This window comes from Struthio camelus, chromosome 18 (assembly GCF_040807025.1).
Source record: "Struthio camelus isolate bStrCam1 chromosome 18, bStrCam1.hap1, whole genome shotgun sequence".
Classification (NCBI taxonomy): Eukaryota; Metazoa; Chordata; class Aves; order Struthioniformes; family Struthionidae; genus Struthio; species Struthio camelus.
Genome location: NC_090959.1, coordinates 17,126,834 through 17,145,417, shown reverse-complemented (window position 1 = coordinate 17,145,417; position 18,584 = coordinate 17,126,834). Strand labels below are relative to the sequence as shown.

At 41.8% G+C, this 18,584-nt stretch overlaps 1 protein-coding gene and 1 long non-coding RNA gene across 4 annotated transcripts; one reads left to right on the top strand and one right to left on the bottom strand.

Annotated features, from left to right (window-relative positions):
• Positions 1-1,492: 1,492 nt before the first annotated feature.
• On the bottom strand, positions 1,493-3,491 carry LOC138061466 (uncharacterized). 2 transcript variants are annotated; one of them, XR_011135236.1, is made up of 3 exons: positions 3,373-3,491; positions 1,892-2,528; positions 1,493-1,796 (listed from the first exon to the last, which is right to left on the bottom strand). It is a non-coding gene; the product is annotated as an uncharacterized lncRNA (long non-coding RNA). The 2 variants fall into 2 exon arrangements; XR_011135235.1 differs by having other exon boundaries at positions 1,892-2,199; positions 3,373-3,469.
• Positions 3,485-16,873, top strand: PCMTD2 (protein-L-isoaspartate (D-aspartate) O-methyltransferase domain containing 2). Of its 2 annotated transcripts, none has more exons than XM_068912007.1 (6): positions 3,485-3,615; positions 6,437-6,771; positions 8,344-8,446; positions 10,608-10,779; positions 11,781-11,904; positions 13,412-16,873. In XM_068912007.1, exons 2-6 carry the CDS (start codon positions 6,465-6,467, stop codon positions 13,789-13,791), a joined length of 1,086 nt encoding a protein of 361 aa, XP_068768108.1. In that variant the 5' UTR covers positions 3,485-3,615; positions 6,437-6,464; the 3' UTR covers positions 13,792-16,873. The 2 variants fall into 2 exon arrangements, with proteins under 2 accessions (XP_068768108.1, XP_009669302.1); XM_009671007.2 differs by lacking the exon at positions 3,485-3,615 and adding an exon at positions 5,835-5,854.
• Positions 16,874-18,584: the final 1,711 nt, after the last annotated feature.

Here is an 18,584-nt window from a genome sequence, read left to right as displayed (position 1 = left end):
GGCTGCAGGTTGGGTTGTCTGCGTGCAAGAGCAGCACAGTGCAAACTCACTAGCTCAGGCTCCTATGCCCTGACAAATGCTCCCTCTGCTTGGTTCCTAAAATTAGTTTTGACAATTTGCTCTTGCAAAGTAACAAAAACATCCCGTTTTAACAGGCCATCACTGAAATGGGCTTCTGAAAGTTAGTTCATGTTGAGTGATATTTTAAACAGCATTCATAAAATAAATTGGTTAAAAAAAAAAAAGGAAGATAGAAACAACATAAAATACAGGGAAATACAGGGAAGTAAACAGGGGAAAGTAAGAAAAATCTAAGCACTGGATTCAGCTCTCCCTCATGGATGGAGTCCTGGTTCTTACAGGTGAGATGACTGAAGCTGTGGGTTTGCTGCAAGTCGGTACAGAGCGAACTTGGCCTGGGCTTGTGCCAAGGGTTTCTGTCATGCCTGAGCCCAGGGAGCTGCCAAAATGCACCCGCCAAAGCCTGTCGCAATGCCTGTACTGCTGGAGACACCTTGTGGTAAATAGCAGATAAATAAATGCTGTGATTTACCAGTGTCACAGGCACGGCTTCCTCAACCTCACTTGGCTTTTGGCCGCTCTCAGAAGCTGGTGGGGCTCTGCAAGTGGGGAGAGCTGCCCACACGCATTTGCAGACAACACGGACTCAGGAGTTAATTACCCATCTATTGCTGACTGCAACTCACGGATAACAAAGCCCCAGGTGAGCCATAAGGATGAAGGGACGATCTTTTTAAAGTGCAAGGAAAGAAGTATCACAAAGATTCAGCACTTACAGACTCATGAAGTCATAAAAAAACCTCAGTCATTCCGTTTTTCTAATTCTGGATACTTTTGCAACAATATTAGACTACTTTGTGTTTATTCCGGAGCTAAAGCCCAGTGCTATGACCTACACGGAGCCATATTCAGCAATAGCTAAATTTTCAAAAAGTAGCTACATTTTCAAAGAATCCAGAAGGGAAAAAATGCTGCCGGGACAGCAGAGTCAGAGAGAAGTTCGCGGCACACTGCGGTGATGCCATACAGCAGCCAGGGTGAGTCTGACCAGGCACAGATTTGCATGATTTCTGTTACTTGTCCCACTTAGCCCATAACAGGCCTTGTACTTCACAGATGCGTATGAGTTAGAAGTGCAGAAAACCTGGCTTCTCCTGACAAATTTCTGTAATTCTGCTCCAGCCACTATCAGGAGACAGAGAGACCATCGTCTCACATGTTCTGGCAGTGAAAGGCTAGAAGGAATCACTAATACACCCTGGAGGGCTCAGCATATTTGGGAATCCCTAAAACATTCCTCCAGCTCTTTCTGATCTTCTGAGAGATTTGCTGCAAGAGGGACAACCCACCCTGCCCAGCTGAATCTTCGCTCTCTCCCGCTGGAGCAGTTTGCTGTGTGGCACCGTGGTGCCCCCCTCTCTTCCTGCTGCAGTGGGTTCAGCCTACATCACAAGTGAGCTACTGATAATGGGAAATTTGTATCCAGCTTTTATTTTAACAATTTTTGTGCAAAAAAATAAACAAACTGCTATTTTTCAAGCAGCTCGGTGGGAAGGGGAGCACCCGCCGAATGGAAGCTCTTGATTCATACGTGTATGGAGTTTATCTGTTCTGCGTTGGCAGATTTCAACTGCGTTGCCATTTGCTTGAGTGCTTTCCTTATCAAACAAGACGAGGCACACACAATCAACACATCCTGTTTCGGTTGAATCAGCAAGGAGGAGTTCCAGTGCTCACACTCCACAAATAATCCCATTCTCCCAAGCAGCTGTCTTCTGTGAAATGAAAGTGCAGACATCTACAGTATTACCCTGTGCCTGTTTGCGCAGTCTGCTGTTATCATGCTAATGAAGGGAGCTGAGATAATCACCTTAAAGCATAAATACATCTTGAATGCTGATTCACTTTCTCCTATTTGAGTCTCGTTTACCAGGGGTATTTCTTTTTCTTCCACTGCATGCTTGTTGTGTCTGGGAGGATGGCTATTTTTTCCCCACAAGTGATCTCCAGTCGACTTCAATCAGCAAGCCTCTTCTCTAGATGCTGTTATTCTGTCTCATTGTGTAGCCACATGTAGCATCAAATGATGGATCTGAGGCCAGTCCAGACAATGTAGTTGGATCTGTAGCCTTAGCGGTCACACAGGTCATGTAGCCTCAGTCAATGCTGTGTGGGTCACTTAAGGATGAAGAGGGACAGGCACTTTCAGAGGATAATGTCCCTCATCCTAAAATGGGTGGGAGGAACCATCTTTTCCCCCCATGTCCTGTCTGGTCCTGCTATGCTGGGTACTAACGAAGCCTGTGTGACCTGGTAACATCTAAATTGTATGTCTAACACTTTTAGCCAAATAGCATTAGGCGACTGGGAAGCCTGTACTGCACAATTGCAGAATTGGAATATCGTGGCACTCCTGCATGTTTTCCTTCGAGCCCCAGCTCCTGGAGTCAAGCAAATATGCTTCTCACTTATTTTCTTCTCAGTGAGTTTCGTCCTGGCATTTATGGCTGCAGCAGAAAGCGCTAGCATGTGACCCAGGCTGGACGTTTATAGGCTCAAATTGCAGAACACAAATTAGCCCCCGGAGTAATTTTTTTTTTTCCCCTCAAGTTCCCATGATATTTCCCAAGCCTGGCTGATGATATCAGAACATCTGGTGTTGGCCAGGCTTCACGCAGGAGGCTCAGCTACAGCACGCAGCAGGCGGTGCGTGCCAGCCAGAGACCGGCGCCAGCGCGGCTCTGCCGATCCCCCAGCCGGCCTGCTCGGCGCCTCCGGCCAGCAGCGAGGGCAGAGCAGGAGGGCGACGGGCTGGGCAGACGTCCCCACTGGGGGACAGACTGGAGCCTGGCCTGTGTTTAGGCCTGCTCTGCCAGCTGCTCTGTATTTAGGCTCAGCCCTGCGGGCCTGCTCTGTACTGAGGCCTGGTCTGCGTGTAGGCCCAGCCCGTATTTATGCCTGGCCCTTTGGCCCTGTCTGTATTTAGGCTCAGTCCTGCAGACCTGGTCTGTATTTAGGCCCTGTCTGCAGGCCCAGTCCGTGGGCCCGGTCTGGATTCAGACTCAGCGCGTACTTAGGCCCGGCCTGTATCTACCCCCGGCCGGTTGCCTGGGTCTGTGTTTGGGCCCGGCCTGTTGACCTGATCCCTACGAAGGCCCGGTCTGTGTCTGGGCCGGGTTTGTCATCCCGGGGCGCTGCGAGGAGAGGGGCGACCGGCTCCGGCTGCCCCCGCACCCGGAGGCGCCGGCCCTGCCCCTTCCCCCGCCCGAAGCCACAGCTGCCGCCGCCGGCTGCCCCCCCCCCGCGCCCCGACATGGTACAGCCCGTTCTCCCCCCTCGCAGTGGCCTCACGGCTCAATGGTCGGTGCTTAGCCAGCGCCTCCCCTGCGCGCCGCAGTGGTCCGCCCCATGCTCGCCTCCCCGGCGCGGTGGTCTGCGCCGCGCGTGCGCAGGCGGTGCCGCGGCCCGGCGCTCAGCTGGGGAGTGTTTACAGCGGGAGCGCGGCGGGCCGGGCCGAGCCGAGCCGAGCCGGGCCGCGGGGGAGGGCAGCGGGCCGAAGCCGGCCGCGCCGCCCCGCTCCGCTCCGGTGCTCAGGTACGGCCGCGGGCGGCGGCAGCGGCGAGACCCCGCTCTCGACCTGACCAGGCCGCCCCCCCCCTCCACCTCAGCGGCGGCCGGGACCCTCCCGTCCCCTCAGCACCCTCCCCCGCCGGGGCCGCCCCGCAGCCTCCCCTCGGGGCGGCCTGGCCCCCCTTCTCCCCTTCCCCCCCCCCCGGCAGCGCGGGGCCGGCGCCGTGCGGAGGCCGCGGTGGCGCAGATGTCGCTGAGGGGAGGGGAAGGAGGAGGGCGGCATCAGGCTTCCCCCCACCCCGGCCCCGCCGTCTCCTCACGGCAGCCTGGTGATGCAGGCAGCGGGCCGGGCACGGAGCGCTGTGCCGTGTTTTGTTTATTCTCTTAACTTGTTGTTCGAGGGGGTTAAGGTGTTGGCTGGGATTCGCTTCGTAGCAAGTTGCTTTAATTTCGGTGTTTTGTCTTCAGTGCTGCCTGAATGCAGCTTCTCACGTCAGACTTCTGTTTTACCTCCCCTCTCCTGCCTGGAAAGGGGAAGATGGTAACATGCGTTTAAAGGGATGCTTCAACGCTGAAAGGCTGCTTGGTTTGAAATCTCGTGTTCTCATCTGCTAACGATCGTAGTTTTTGCCCTGCAGACTTCATGCCTGTTTAAAGCTGTGGAAATCTGTTACTTCATCCAAAAGCTGTGAAGAGTGCAGCTGCACTAACTGTGGAGGGAGGGGATCTTGTTTTAAAAGGGTTTTTTTTGTTGTTTTAAAGTAAGTCCTGCTTGTAGTCTGTGTTGCCTTCTTTCCTTCCGTGACAGGAAACAAAGGTAGAGTTATCAGAAAAGGGATTTAAATGGGCAGGTCTTAAAATCTGGAGCTGAAACATGTATTTTATTGAAAATGAACCAGCGTTCTGTAGAAACAGTCACTTAAAAGTAACTGACACCTGATATTCCTTGATTGTATTAAAAAAATGTCTGCTGTTTGTAGAATACGCAAGAACGGTTGTGGAGTTAAACCAGGTCTGGCTAGTTGTCCCAGTGGGACATGCATCTATTGGAGACAGCAAGAATTTTAGGGGGACCCAGACTGGAGGAACACTCCTAAAGCCACAACTGTTCTTCATGCTTTAAATCTAAAAATGCGGATTTTAATAGCAAAAAAGAGACTAAGTGGAAGAAAGTAAGCATGGAAACAAAACGCACTAAAGACAGTCAAGAGAATTAACACCTGAAAGGGAGAGAATGTTTTAATGCTGAATGGTATGTGAAGTGTAGTGACCAAACCTGGAGGCATTTTGCAACTGTGCAGTTGCAACAAGTTGTACGTAAGAGGAAAAAAATCGAAGAATAAAATTGGAGCATGAACCCACTTAAGTCTTAAATTTGATGTTTTTCCACTGTGAAGTAATAATAAAGCACAATAATTTTGTGTAAGGGAGATGAAGGAGTAACTATAGGAAGGACAGAGATGGCATTTTTTGAAGTGCTTTTAATGGTCTGGAACCAGATTGTGTTTTGAGATATAAATGTATTAAAAAAACTGGCTAGAGTTCCCTGAATATATCATGTTTTGTGTGTCTCTACGGGTATTCAGGATGTTATGCTATTTGAATAGCTGTGAAACTTCCACAGACTCCTGCAGTTGTTTTTTTTGTTTCCTTTAAAAATGAAAGTCAGTAACTTCTTACTGACTGGAACAACCTCCCACCTCTGATAAGTTAGCTGTAGGCAGATGTTCTGATCCTCATCAAGAACTCTAAAGCTGCTGCTTCTGTGGTTATTTTTAGCAGAGAAAGGCACTGTAAATACATGCATTTTAAAATACCGTTGGGTTTTCTGTAATGGATTTTTTTAGGAGATGGGGGAAAACCTAGATTATTATGAAATGAAAAGTACTTGTCCCTCTATACCTTCTTCTTCATGCCGTAAAATATCTATAACTTTTGAAGTGCATAGCCTTGCTTAGTGAAGTGCACAGTCAAGGAAGATTACTTTTCTTTCTCCTAGGAAAGAACACCTGAATCTATTACTAGAGATGATCAGTGAAATTAGCAGTGCTTGTAATTCATAAAAAAAAAAAAAAAACTGCGTCACCGAAGTGCTTCCGAATTGGGGATTAGCTCATTAGGATTTAAGGGGACCTAAGAAATTCCACTTGCTTCAGTGGAATTTTTCTCTTCAGTTGCTGTCTGTACTGCTGTGTCCTTTACTGATGATGATGCTTGAAGCTCTAAAGACAAGAGCTGTACAGAAGTGTATTTACTGAAGGAAGTAAGTTTGTACTTGTGTGTGTGTCTAGATTAGGTTTTTTTTAATGGCTGTGGACTTGATATCCTGATGTCTTGTCTTTGAATACACAGTTTGAGATTTTCTGGTTTTTGCTGTCTGCCTTTTAGTCTCTTAACTTCTCCATGATACTGTTAGAAATACAAAGTCTGCATGTAGCAAGAATTCTGACAGGCAAGCTGAACTTTTATTATTGCTTGGACTTGCAATGAAAAATGATTTGTAAGCACAGGAGCTAGAATAATCCTTTTACGTAAAAGGCTTCAGTGAAACAGCTGACATGCTGGTAAAATGTTGTTAGTGTTTAAGACAGGCATTGCACACCTTAATTGTATATTATGATTTTCCCTGCAGAAATGCTGGTGTCAGGTGCTAGATGCCAGATCTGCTGTATTTTAGTTTTAGCTGTTTGACTGGGGCAGGGGAGAAGGTGGCAGTATTCTTCTGCTGCTTGCTGTCCTTTAAGTCCCCAAATAAATTGTCTCCTTCAAATTACTTTACAGGCAGCAACTTCATTTAGTGTTCAAATGCGCGTTCTATGCCTCACCTTCCCTTATTCCTCTTTAGTTATAGAACTTGTAGAAAACTGTTGAAGATGGGAGGCGCAGTGAGCGCGGGAGAAGATAATGATGAGTTAATTGATAACCTGAAGGAAGCGCAATACATACGGACAGAATTGGTAGAACAGGCATTCCGAGCCATTGATCGAGCAGACTACTATCTGGAAGAGTTCAAGGACAATGCCTACAAAGACTTGGCCTGGAAACATGGAAATATTCATCTCTCGGCACCGTGCATTTACTCTGAGGTGATGGAAGCTTTGGATCTACAACCAGGGCTGTCATTTTTGAATCTCGGCAGTGGCACTGGTTATCTGAGTTCTATGGTTGGACTCATCTTGGGTAAATATCTTTTTAGCCGTATTAACTATTTACAGTGAATTAAAGCAAAAAAAAAAAAGTCATGAAATTAGAACAGAAGCATTCCTGGTGCAATGAAACTAAAATGTAGCCAGAAAACTAAAGAATGCATTAATCAGATTGGCTAATTAATTGGGGTTCTTGCAGCCTGTACTCAGGAACTGGCTGGAGTCCACATTTCTGTGGCAAGTTAGAGTAGGCAATGATGCAGTTGCACATACAGCTGCAATGGATTCCTGCAGAACTGGGCACAGACTTGGGTTTGTTGTCCCTTAAGCAAGAGTCCAGCTCAAGATTGCACGAGTGTCACGTTATTTACACAAAGATTGACGTGTCTGAGGAACCTGTGACTCGTTGCTCTGTGCCTCATTTGTTTTTGCGCTGTACTGTCTAGATCAAAATGTGTTTGAGATCTAATTTTGACTCTTACCAATGTACAGCTGGGAACAAAACGTGTGTAAGAGCAGTTACGACATCAGAACTGGCTACATTGAACACTTCTACAGTAGGCACAAAGCCAAGCATCAAAGTGCAATTGTATAAGTATTATACTGGTAATTCTGGTGCTCTACATACTGAAAGCTTGGCTTCTACCTTTGAAGGAGTAAATAGAGTATGCTGCTTCTGATTTAGATCTTTTGTTGAGTGTAAAGAATTTGTGGTGTATCTGCATTTGATCATGCAATATTCTTCTCCTGGTAAGACTCGTGTGGTCTGGGTGAAGACCAGAGTTTCAAACTGTTCACTCTGAAGGTTTTTAGTCAGTAAATGTGTTTCTGCTGGCTATCAGGATAGATAAGGAATGACTGTAGGGTACCTATTATCCTCTTGTGTGGGGGTCAAGAATTTTAATTGCTGAAATATTTGTTGTCAGGATGGAGTTTACTCCCATCTCCAGTGACTTTTCATGAAATTGCATTTGTGGCTTTCTGCTCGATTTCTTGAGATTATTTAGAATGTCAACATATAACTTCAGGGCTCTTGAATTCTTTTTCTGGAAACGATATCAAGTCAGTTTTGAATAAAAAAGTATAAGCAATGAAAAACATCTGTGTTTTCCAAATTATTTTTGTAGTTAATTGAGGTAAAATATCTGGTGACTGTTCCGGATTTCTTTGCTGAAGAGATTTTTAGCATATCAGCAAGGAAGGGAGTATAAAAACTATATAAAGATTTTTGAGGTTTTTATTAAAACAAGCAGGCTGTGGTTCTACATGTGCATGCTTTATCTGAGTTCTTTCCATGTGGTCGGTTTTACAGCAATAGTGTTTCTCAGTATTAATACTCCCTTATTATAGAGGAATTTCCTGCATAAGTAAGAGAAAATAATTCAAAAGAGGCTGTACAAACAGCCTCATTTACTGTCAGAAATGGCAGGTACAGCCTTGCACTTCACATCGTATTACTAAAATACCTGACCCTAGATAAGCTGTAATCGTCTGACACTCAAGGGACAATCAATCTCATAAGAAGTAACCAAAACTGCGTTGAATTCTTCTAGATTTTATATGGTTGTCTTTTAGCCGTTATCTGGGTGTTCTTCTAAATTTGCAGGTCCTTTTGGTGTTAATCATGGTGTGGAGCTTCATTCTGATGTGATCGAATATGCGAAACAGAAACTGGACTTCTTCATCAAAACAAGTGATAGCTTTGACAAGTAAGACTACAGAATACCCATCAGGTCTCATTTTGTGAGTTTGGTTTTAGCTGTGGCAGTTCTTGCTCCCACATGGCAGCTCTGGATTCCAGGGTAATCTGAGGATTCTGGCTCCTTAGACTTGCTGAGCTGAAGTGTGTGACCTTCTAAGCTGATGTGAATTGTGAAGGAGGGTGTTTCAGAAATTTTTGTTGTGTTTTAGTAGCAGTTCTAATGTTGCATAGCTTAAGGAAGCTGAAAAGATTATTTTAACATCAAATTACAGGTAACATCTTGAAACCTGTAAATAATAATACCTATATTTGTGATCTGAGAACATGATTAGCACAAGAATATAAACTGATTCCTGTGATGGCCTAATATGTTCATCTGAGATGAAAAAAGGATATTTAAAATACAAAGGTATTTTTATGATGATTAAGCTGGTGCTAAAGCTGCTTGAGATCTGATTTATGTTCTTCCTTACAACCTCCAATCTGCTGCTGTCACAAGTAATAACTTTCTAGCAAGATAACTATTGCCAATAGTAACGCCAGCAATAACAGCTGCGGCTGCCATCTTTTTGGATCTGCCCCACAGTTTGTTCACACAAGGGAGTAAAGTATCTCTGGCTACCTGAAAGTCATCCTATTATGTGAGGAATAAAAAGTCTTTAAATGCTGGAATTTAAACTACTCAGCCTCGTGCTGTTCCTGCTGTCCTGGAAAGCTGCTGGGACTGTACTTTCTTGATATTGGCAGCAGACTGAAGGTTTTCTGCTTAGAAGGTACATAGATGACTGTTTTTTTGTTTGCTTGTTTTTTTCTCTCTCAGAGTAAAGAGCCACTTTTCCTTAGAACATCTGTTCAAACAATAGCAGACTTTTTTTTCTTTTTTCCAGACAAGTAGATAAAGAGGAGGAGAGTCAGCTGAACTAGAGTATTTGTTAGATAAATGCTGGGGAGGGGGGAAAAATTGAGTGAGGCTACGGTTCTAGTATGAGGAATGGGTTTTCATAGCATTAATGAGGGGTTTGTATAGAGGACAGGTTTCTAGACGTGAATGGTCCATTGAAATTCTGTGTAAACTGGATATTGATCTTGTCTTATTATACATTTAAGCTCATTTAAGCTGATAAGTCTCTATAAAAGCTAGTGACTTCTGCAGTAATTACGCAGGTAAATTGGCCAATAGCTTCTTCCTTTTTTTTTTTTTTCTTTTTTTTTTAAACTGAAACGCTTTGGATTGTCTTCAGCAAGAAGGAAATATGTTAAAAACAAACTAGAGTTGATCAATCTGAGTTTCAAAAGTCAATATGACTGAAAAATAGGCATTGCTGACAGAAGTAGCTGCTGGGTAATGTTGTTAGAACACTGCACGTAGGAATTGTTAGCCAAATGCTACGAATGTCTAGCACGCTTTGCGAAGGCAAAAAGCTTCAGGAAGAGTTTGTGAATAAACATGTACTATGTTAAGCTGCCTCTCTCTCCAGATAACAGTAGAGGAATGGATATGTTGTGCAACTTCTATCGACATCATCCTTTAAATGTAGGGCTTAATGTTTTTGTAGATTTGGAGCATGTAAGAAATATCATAAAGTTACTCATTTTGCTTCTAACCTGAATCAGAAATGTTACGGGCAGAAATTCTGTATATGAAGGGTGAAATCATGGTTCTTCTGAAGCTAATGGCAAAACTCCCATTGGCTTCAGCAAAGCCAGCATATTTCTGAAGCATCAGGCTGTAGTTCCTCAGAACATCTGAAAGGCATTTAAAAGCTTATGAAAATGCCAAAAAACACTGATGCACTCCTCAAAAGACTTTTACAGTTGGAATTGCAGGTTCAGTATCTACATGCAGATATTACAACCGAACCTGTGTCAGGTAGCTAAAAATGGCTGGTCCTGAACAGTTATATGCAAATCAAGTATGAAGTTATGTGTATGTACTCTGTGGAAATTTTCATCTGTGACTTCTCATTTCAGTATTCTTGTGGTATTGAGACGTGCAGCTGTGGTCCGTTCTGATAATCTACAGAATACTTGGGCTTGGGAAAAGAAATCTTATGAAATGTTTTTCAAGTATTTTTCATTGTTTCATTTCTTTCAGAATCATTAAAATAATTTGTGTGATAAATTGTAATATTTGTGTATGATAGATGTCTTAATGTCTTCATTTTCAGATTTGAATTTTGTGAGCCATCTTTTGTTACCGGGAATTGTTTAGAAATTTCTCCAGACTGTACTCAGTATGACCGTGTTTACTGCGGTGCAGGAGTACAGAAGGAACATGAAGACTACATGAAGAATCTGCTGAAAGTTGGGGGGATTCTTGTCATGCCTTTGGAGGAGAAGGTGAGATGCCTTTCTATCCATGGTTCCCTTTCAGATATTTTTAATTCTGTTCTTAATTTAGTCAGTAGCTCTTCTTTGAGGTTACCCTTCTTATGTAGCAGCAGCTATTTAGTAGACTGAAGAAAGCATAGGATGCACCAGTTTTCACTGTGAGTGAAATTGAACTCTGCACATTTCATAACATTTAATTAAGAGATTCGTAGTTCTACCAGTCTGTCCCGTATTCTGCTCTTTTGTTGTTAATTCCAAAGTTAGTTTCATGCTGCAGAAAAATGTAAGAAGGCTTTGTTCAAGTTACATAATCTGGCCTGTTTACTGCAAACTATTAAAATGTTTTTAGACGATTTTATGCCCGAACCAGCATATGAAAACGCGTCCAAGATGCCCATATTTGCAAATGTCAGTGGATTCCTTTTTAATAAAAAGTGGGTAACTGCCCTGTGCGCAGGCTCAGGTTTGTCATTCAGGTCATCTTTTTGTTGAAGGGATGTATTGTTTTAATGGACTTGAACGCCTAGATGTGATAGGTAAGTAACCTTTTGCCTTTAGCTGAGTAGTTCAGATTAGCAGATTGCAGAATTTCTTCCCAGTAAAATGCTGTGAAATTAATTAGTGTAAGAAATGTGAGTTGTAGCAGAAATCCAGTGAGCTGCAGACCTTTTTTGAGAGCTAATGTTCATCAGTGAGTATGTTTTCTCAATAGTCAGATGTAGCTGTTCTGGTTCAGAAGTGGTGAAGAGCTGGAAGGACAGTATGACCCCAAACTGCCAGTGCCCCTATTCTGTTGTAATGGATGAAGTTACTTGGGGATAATCCCTTTAGGAGTTCTGAATTTTATTAAAAGATAAGATTCTCCTTATTTTACCTAGCTTTTTACTGATTGTAGTTTCTAGTACTTTAACCATTTGTCTTGGCAGAAGGAAGGAGTTTTTGTACTCTTTCTGTTTAAAAATCTTGATATAGTTCACACAATGGACAATGATCTACTTGTTTTGGTTTAGTTGACGAAGATAACTCGCATTGGTCCTTCTGCCTGGGAAACAAAGAAGATTCTTGCTGTTTCTTTTGCTCCTTTGATTCAGCCTAACCATGCAGATTCAGGAAAATCGAGGCTTGTTCACTTGCGTGAGTACAAACATTCTTAAATACGGGGGCTATTTCTTCTGCTATGTGGTTGCTAGCTGTACATTGCTTCCTCAGGCATAACATCCCTATGAATCCTTTCTTTTTTATGAAAATTACTCCAGCTCCTTCCTCCTTTGAACAGTTGTCCTAATAGTCTCGTTTTTGATCTATTTTTGAGGGTGTCTGAGGAGGCCTGGTGCAAGAATCAGAATCGCATAACAATGATTTGTGAAATTGTACGGAAGCTTTGAGATACTTGGTCGTGGTTTTTGTATATGCAGGCATCTGTTTAAACCCTGAACCACATACTATCCTGGCTCTCGGTTACTGTGCCATGATGAGAGCGTATCGCAGATGGAAAATGCGCAGACTGTACCTGTGAACATAACGTTGCATCTGCATTCACTGCCCACCCAGAATTTTCCTGAACCTGAAACACTTTAAGGACCTAAGCTATGCGGTTTTTGGTTAGCTGGTTCAAGTGCAGGTTGTACCCAGTGGCCTCAATCTTTAGATTAAGATTTTAGTGTGGAGAGTCCTCTTAAGGACACGTGAAGACAGAAATGCTTCCATAAAGAGATTAGTTGGGCTTTGCTCTTATTCTGGAAAGGTGTTTCTGCATGACAGAAAGCAGCTCAGCAGTCTGCACGTTACTATGAAGCCCTTTAAGTGCACGCTTGAGCATATTTTGTATGGTGTCTGCCGTAGTGAGGCCTGCGGGTATTGTGTTTCACTCTCCCAATTCCTTGGTTCAGATCAGGAGGATACCTCTTCTTCAGTAGAGGAAAGGTTTTGTTTCAGTTTTAATTCATCTTAGTTTATGGATGTGTGTGCATCAGTATGTCTTTTTCTTTGTTGCATGAGATGTGTGTTGTACATTTGTGTCCTGGCAGCGTGCAGAAGATAGAAGTCTTCCAAGCCATTTATATGGGAGTTGTTTCTTTTTAATACAATAACTTATTCTGTGCTTCTGTAATTACTTTTACCAAATGGTTTCCAGCCAGTCTTTGCCCAAAGTGGCAGCAGTTTTGCAGAGCAAAAGTGTTACTCATGTTTTATAAACGGAGAACTTGGCGAAGCAGCAGTATCTTTCTGAAAGGAAAGCCATTGTATGGAAGAGTTAAATAGACTTCAAGTCTACTTATCTGCAATGGGAAAATGTCCTTCGTCTATGTTATTAAACAGTCAGTTTCAGTGACTAAGCCTTACAGTCTTTAAGACGCGCGTGTATCTTAAAATAATTGTGAGGACTTGACATCAAAATATGAAACTTCTTTCATCCCATTCTTTTTCTTCAGTTAATGAGGGAAATGGGTAATTAAATTTTGTTTGGGAAGCTACAATACAGTTTATTGGAACTGACAGGAATTGAATAGAGCCATTTTTGTAATTGCAGCAGGGAATTCAAGTGGCCTGATTTAACTTGAGTGAATATAACTTTTCTGTGAGTGTTCCTGGGGTGTTTTTTCTTCCTCAATATCTGTTTATGGTTTTTATTTTGTTCTAGCCCCAGTGGCTGTTCGCAGCCTCCAGGATCTGGCTCGCATAGCCATCAGAGGAACCATTAAAAAAATAATACATCAAGAAACGCTGAGCAAAAATGGAAACGGGTTGAAGAACCCCCCAAGGTTTAAACGAAGACGCGTGCGTCGTCGTCGCATGGAAACTATTGTTTTCTTGGACAAAGAGGTCTTCGCTAGTCGTATCTCCAACCCTTCAGATGAAAACAACAGTGAAGAGCTCGAGGATGAGAGACGAGAAGAGGAAGAAACTAAACCCTCTGAACTAAAGCCGGATCCCCCTGTAAACTTTCTGAGAGAAAAGGTCTTGAGTCTGCCTCTGCCTGATCCCTTGAAATATTACCTGCTTTATTACAGAGAGAAGTAATTTCCTTCTTCTAGAAAGTGGGAAGTAGGCAGAAAATAGAGTACTACTTAGGGCTTGACAAATGTATGCCACTTGCTTGCCTGCTAATATGACCACACAAGGCAGTAGGCTGGCTGGGGAATGTGGCTGCTGTATACTTAAACGTAATAGCTTTTTTAAGTTTCCTCTTTCTTCTTGGTCGTGTGCTATAGTTTTATCCTACAGCAGGATTTCCTTAGGAAGCAAGTTGGTGAAATGCTCGGCTGCTTACAGAAAGGAAGGTTTAATTCCCTGAACCTAACTGCACAGAGATGTTCTGAAATCTCATGGCTGCTCTACCAAATTGCAGTTTTGAAATATTCTTAAGCAGCTCCCCAAAGACCTTTGTCCATGCTCTCTCCCACTAAACCTGCCTTGGGTTTATACTGGTGTGTGTTTAATGGAGGATGAAGATTATTAGTAAAAACTGATCTGGCAAATCTTGTTTCTTCCAGCAATCTGAAAAAGCACAACTTTTACAAACATGAAAGAAAAGTTTTTGGCGTTAACCCTTGGGGCATCCAGGTTTTGAATGCAGAAGGAAAGCATCAGCTCCCCTTTGGTTGGTCTCAGTTTTGCTTAAAAACTATATATTTTTAGTAAAAGGTAGAAAAGTCTTACAAAGCATTGATTTTCTTCATGGGAAACGTCTATTTTAGTGAAATGCAGTCTAATATGAGACATGGGTTTTTTTTTCTATTTCGTAAAAAGAACAAGGCAAAGGACTGCGAAGCTGCTTAGCTGGCTTTGACAGGATGCTAGGGTAGTTAGATTTGTGACTGTTGTCTCTGGAAATGTTTACAGAGTAATTTTGAATGGGGAAAAGGGCAGACAAGGAGGTGTGTAGCAGTGAGCTTGTGAAAACTGCAGAAGCAAACTCTGCAGACTTTGCTGTTGTATAAGACAGCTTATGTCGATTGGGTTGAACACAGTGGTTTGCAGAGAGCTAGCCTGGACAGAGTGGCTTGTACTGTGGGAAATCAGCCAAACTTTTTGTTTGGGTATGTAGAAACTGGAAACAGTCTAGAGAGCCAAATTTAGTGGTTGTGCTACTGATGCAGTTCTTAGGTTGTCTCTCTCTGGGCCTCTGCTGGAGTAAGGCAACTAGAATGCAACTTGAGTACACCTAGCCCGCGCACAACAGGTGGAATGAGGTCTTGGTAGTTTATTTTATACCTGCAGCAATTAAGCGGTTGCTCTAACTGGTTTGTATAGAAGGACTTTGCACTCTGCAGTTTTGTGAATGTGAATTCTAGTCTATTCCCAAGTCTTCCTGTAGTGATGGAAAGAGACTTCATGTTTGGAAGGGTGAGTTTACTTAGTTCCACCTGTCTGAAAAACTTATGTAAATTAGCAGAGGCTGGAAAGAAACCCATGAACTTGTGCTTGTGTGGAGTACCCTTACAGCTGGAAGAAAACAAAATTCTCTCAGTAGGTACTACAGCTGTGTTAAGAAAGTATTGCCCCATCAGAAACACTTAAGTTGGTATCATTTTGATATATATTTATATATATATTTTTTATGCTATGTGGTTTCTGAAGAGTGAAATGAAGACTGTCTTGCCAAAAACATGCTGGGTATTCGGTAAATGGCATTGAGTTGCACATTTGCATTAATGATGAGTAGTGTTTTAAAGTTCTGACATAGCTTTGAAGCTAAATAGATAACTCCTGTGCATCTAAGCCCGAGGTGGAGAATTCTTCCTTGCTTAGTAGGCTTTTTGTGTATCTTTGAGAATATTCTCAGATAATACACAAAGTGTCATGTGGCTAGTGTCCTATAATAGGCAATAGTCATAGGCTGTATCTTGCCTCTGGTGTCTTAATTCTCCTCTTCTGGTCTAAATGGAACCCCCAAGCTATCTTCCTACCTTCGATTTCCATTTCTGTATTTTAAATGGGGCAGTTTTGTGGCCGCTGAGCTGATAGTTTTCTGTAGATTTACAAGTAGCCATTTCATAACTGTGGCAACTACAATGAATTTCTTTTTCTACAAATGAATATCCTGAATATGGTAGTAAATGGAGGCCTAATAGAATCTATATGTAGTATTTCTTTGTGCTTCCCCAAAGGCTGTTATTTCTAGATTTGTTAGCTATTTCTGCTTAATAGCTGTCATGCTAGGAATGTGCCTTTCTATATCATGGCACAATTTCCATGCTCTTGCGTAGTATGGGGTGCCTCCTACATTAGCCTATCAGGTCATCCTTTAGTTGAATCGCAAAACTTTTTATAGATGTCATAAAGAAGTTACTTTTAAAAATTACCATTAAAGTTGAGGTTTATATGAATAAACCTCATTGACTTTCTATTAAAACTGACTTAGTTAAAGGCGAGTGTCTTTCATTTAGCCATGTTTGATTCTTCCTTCCCTCTCCTCATACTTATAAAAGGTATTTTATCAGATTTTTCACCAGATCTGCCTTTTTTTATTACATTTGCTAGATTTTTGTAGCACTCTATAAAATGCATAAAATACTGCTATTTTTCCTGGATAAGGTTGAATAAATATATATATACAGGCAATTTATGTTCTAAGTTGTCAGATTGTCCTCTTGTCCAAAAAAAAAAAAAAAAGACCCCACAGATCCAAACCAACCCAGAGTAGAAATTTTATGTGTAATATAATTGTGAAATAGTATTGCCTATAGTCTGTAAATGAAGGGGAACTGTAAATATTTTCCCTGTGCACAAGCATTTGCACTGTAGTTTTGTATGCGTTTTTAGTAGAGTAATTGTAGCATAATTGTTTTCGTATAGTCTATCTGTAAGCTCTCTAGGAATTTTCCCTGCTTTTACTGTGTGTGGGTTTTTCTTCATATTCTAAGAAGTCTTCATTTTAATTGTATGTGACTCCATTCTAGGTTTCGATAGCACAGTAAATGTGCAAAAAGAAACAAACTTCAAACTGCTTTAATCATCAGTGTGTAAGTTGAAATATCTATGTATAGAAGTTATAGTAAAATTGGCTTGAGGCATGCAAAAATGTTATGCGATTTAAAAACTTTATTAAATGAGTGTTTCTGTATCAATAAATTCAGTAAAGACTTTTTAGCCTTCTTAACATGGCTTTGCATCATGTTGTGATTAGATAAGCTTTGTAGATAAGTACTTATTTCCATAAGTGAAGGTTAAGACACTAGAAAAAGCATTTAATAGTATGAGGCTGGTGTATAGTTGTAGAGGAACTCCTCAGAATATAATCTCTTAAAACGATCGGGGGGAAAAAAACCAAACCTGCTTAGTTAATGACTTCTAAACCTTTATGCAATGGAGTTGTGCAAGATATGTTTTGGAATTAGCGCACACAGCACTCACTTAAGTTTAATATATCGGAAAAGTTAGAGGGAATTCACTTGGCTGTTAGACTTGCAGACAGTAGAGATACCAAGAGGTCATTTAGTCCATTTTTCTTCTTCAAGGCCGGATCACCTAAACCAAACATGACAGGAGTTTAATCAATCCATTCTGAATTACTACTATTTCTGCAACTCTCCTCGTGTCTCCAGTGGTCTATTTCAGTGCTTAATTAATGCAGATTTTAAGAACTGACGTTCACTGCTTCCATTTCACTCGTACTGAGAGTAATTTTGTTTTGGCTTCAGCTGTAATAGCAAAGTAATCATAATAGTAAATATAGCTGTTGCTAATTAAGTACATCTGTTAACCTTTAATCTGTAGGATGGTTATCTATAGACTATATTTCTTCCTGTCATCTGCATGTATGATAGCTGTCCTCTTCCTAGCTATAAAATGAGACTAGTGTAGTAGTAATGCTTTCTACCTGCAATGCTTGCTAGAAAAAATACTTTTCTGCTTTGGAAAGCTATGAATACGTTATACCAATGCTATCAAGTAAACGAAATATGTAAGATGAGTGATGTTTATGTTCACTTCAAAGCTCTTCATTAATGAAGGTTTTATAATGTGTCTAGTTTAAATGCAATCCACATCTGTGTGACTTGAAGCCAAGATGAGAGAGGTGAAACCTTAAGGTGTTGGAAGATGCTGATGACTCAAATGCGTTGAACTGAACTCTTCTGCTGAGAAAAAGCTATCGAGTAAAATGTACCATGTCACAGTTCCCTGGAAAGTAATGATTAACTCTTCAGAGGACATACTCAGTGAAATTGTTCTCCTGAGGCAGAAGTGATATTTAAAAATAAAACAAAGGAGAGTAAAAGGAGGAAAAACCTTCGTATTCTACCAGTGTCAAAAAGCCTTTCTGGAAGAGGCTGGAAACGTTTAAGCACAGGACACAAGCATTAACTTTGATTCCTGTCACTGAGCTGCTAACTTCTGCTGCTTATTTAGAGCTGCACGCTTATTTTTAAACAATTTGTCGTGTTGATGGAAAATAAGATAAATTAATGCAGGTGAAAAGGAAGTGCGATCGTTCGTGCTTCATAACATCTCACAAACATCCCGTTTGTCAAATAGAGGAGAAGAGCAGGATGGAAAAGATGTTTTTCAACTAAGTGAAGATATGCTTTTAAGTAAATATATAGGTTGCAGAACTTTGTTTTTTTGTACACAAATTATTCCCTGTGGTGTGGCTTGCTAATGATCCAAATGCCACGAAATAGTAAGTAGATACCCATCAGACCTGCCAGAATCTACCACCAACTGCACAACCAGGCCCTAAGTGAAGGTTCCAGAGAAAGTATGTGTAGAAACATGACTGATGTCTCGTCTAGCTCTCCTGTTAACAAAATAAATAAACCTTGGAGGGAATGCTTTTTTGCTGATGGTTGGTTTAGAGCTCAGGTTTTATG

Coding starts and splice junctions, on each gene's coding strand:
- PCMTD2 (XM_068912007.1), top strand. CDS start 6,465: ATGGGAGGCGCAGTGAGCGCGGGAGAAGATAATGATGAGTTAATTGAT. Junction 8,447..10,607: donor ACAAGTGATAGCTTTGACAA/GTAAGACTACAG, acceptor CTTCATTTTCAG/ATTTGAATTTTGTGAGCCAT. Junction 11,905..13,411: donor ATCGAGGCTTGTTCACTTGC/GTGAGTACAAAC, acceptor ATTTTGTTCTAG/CCCCAGTGGCTGTTCGCAGC.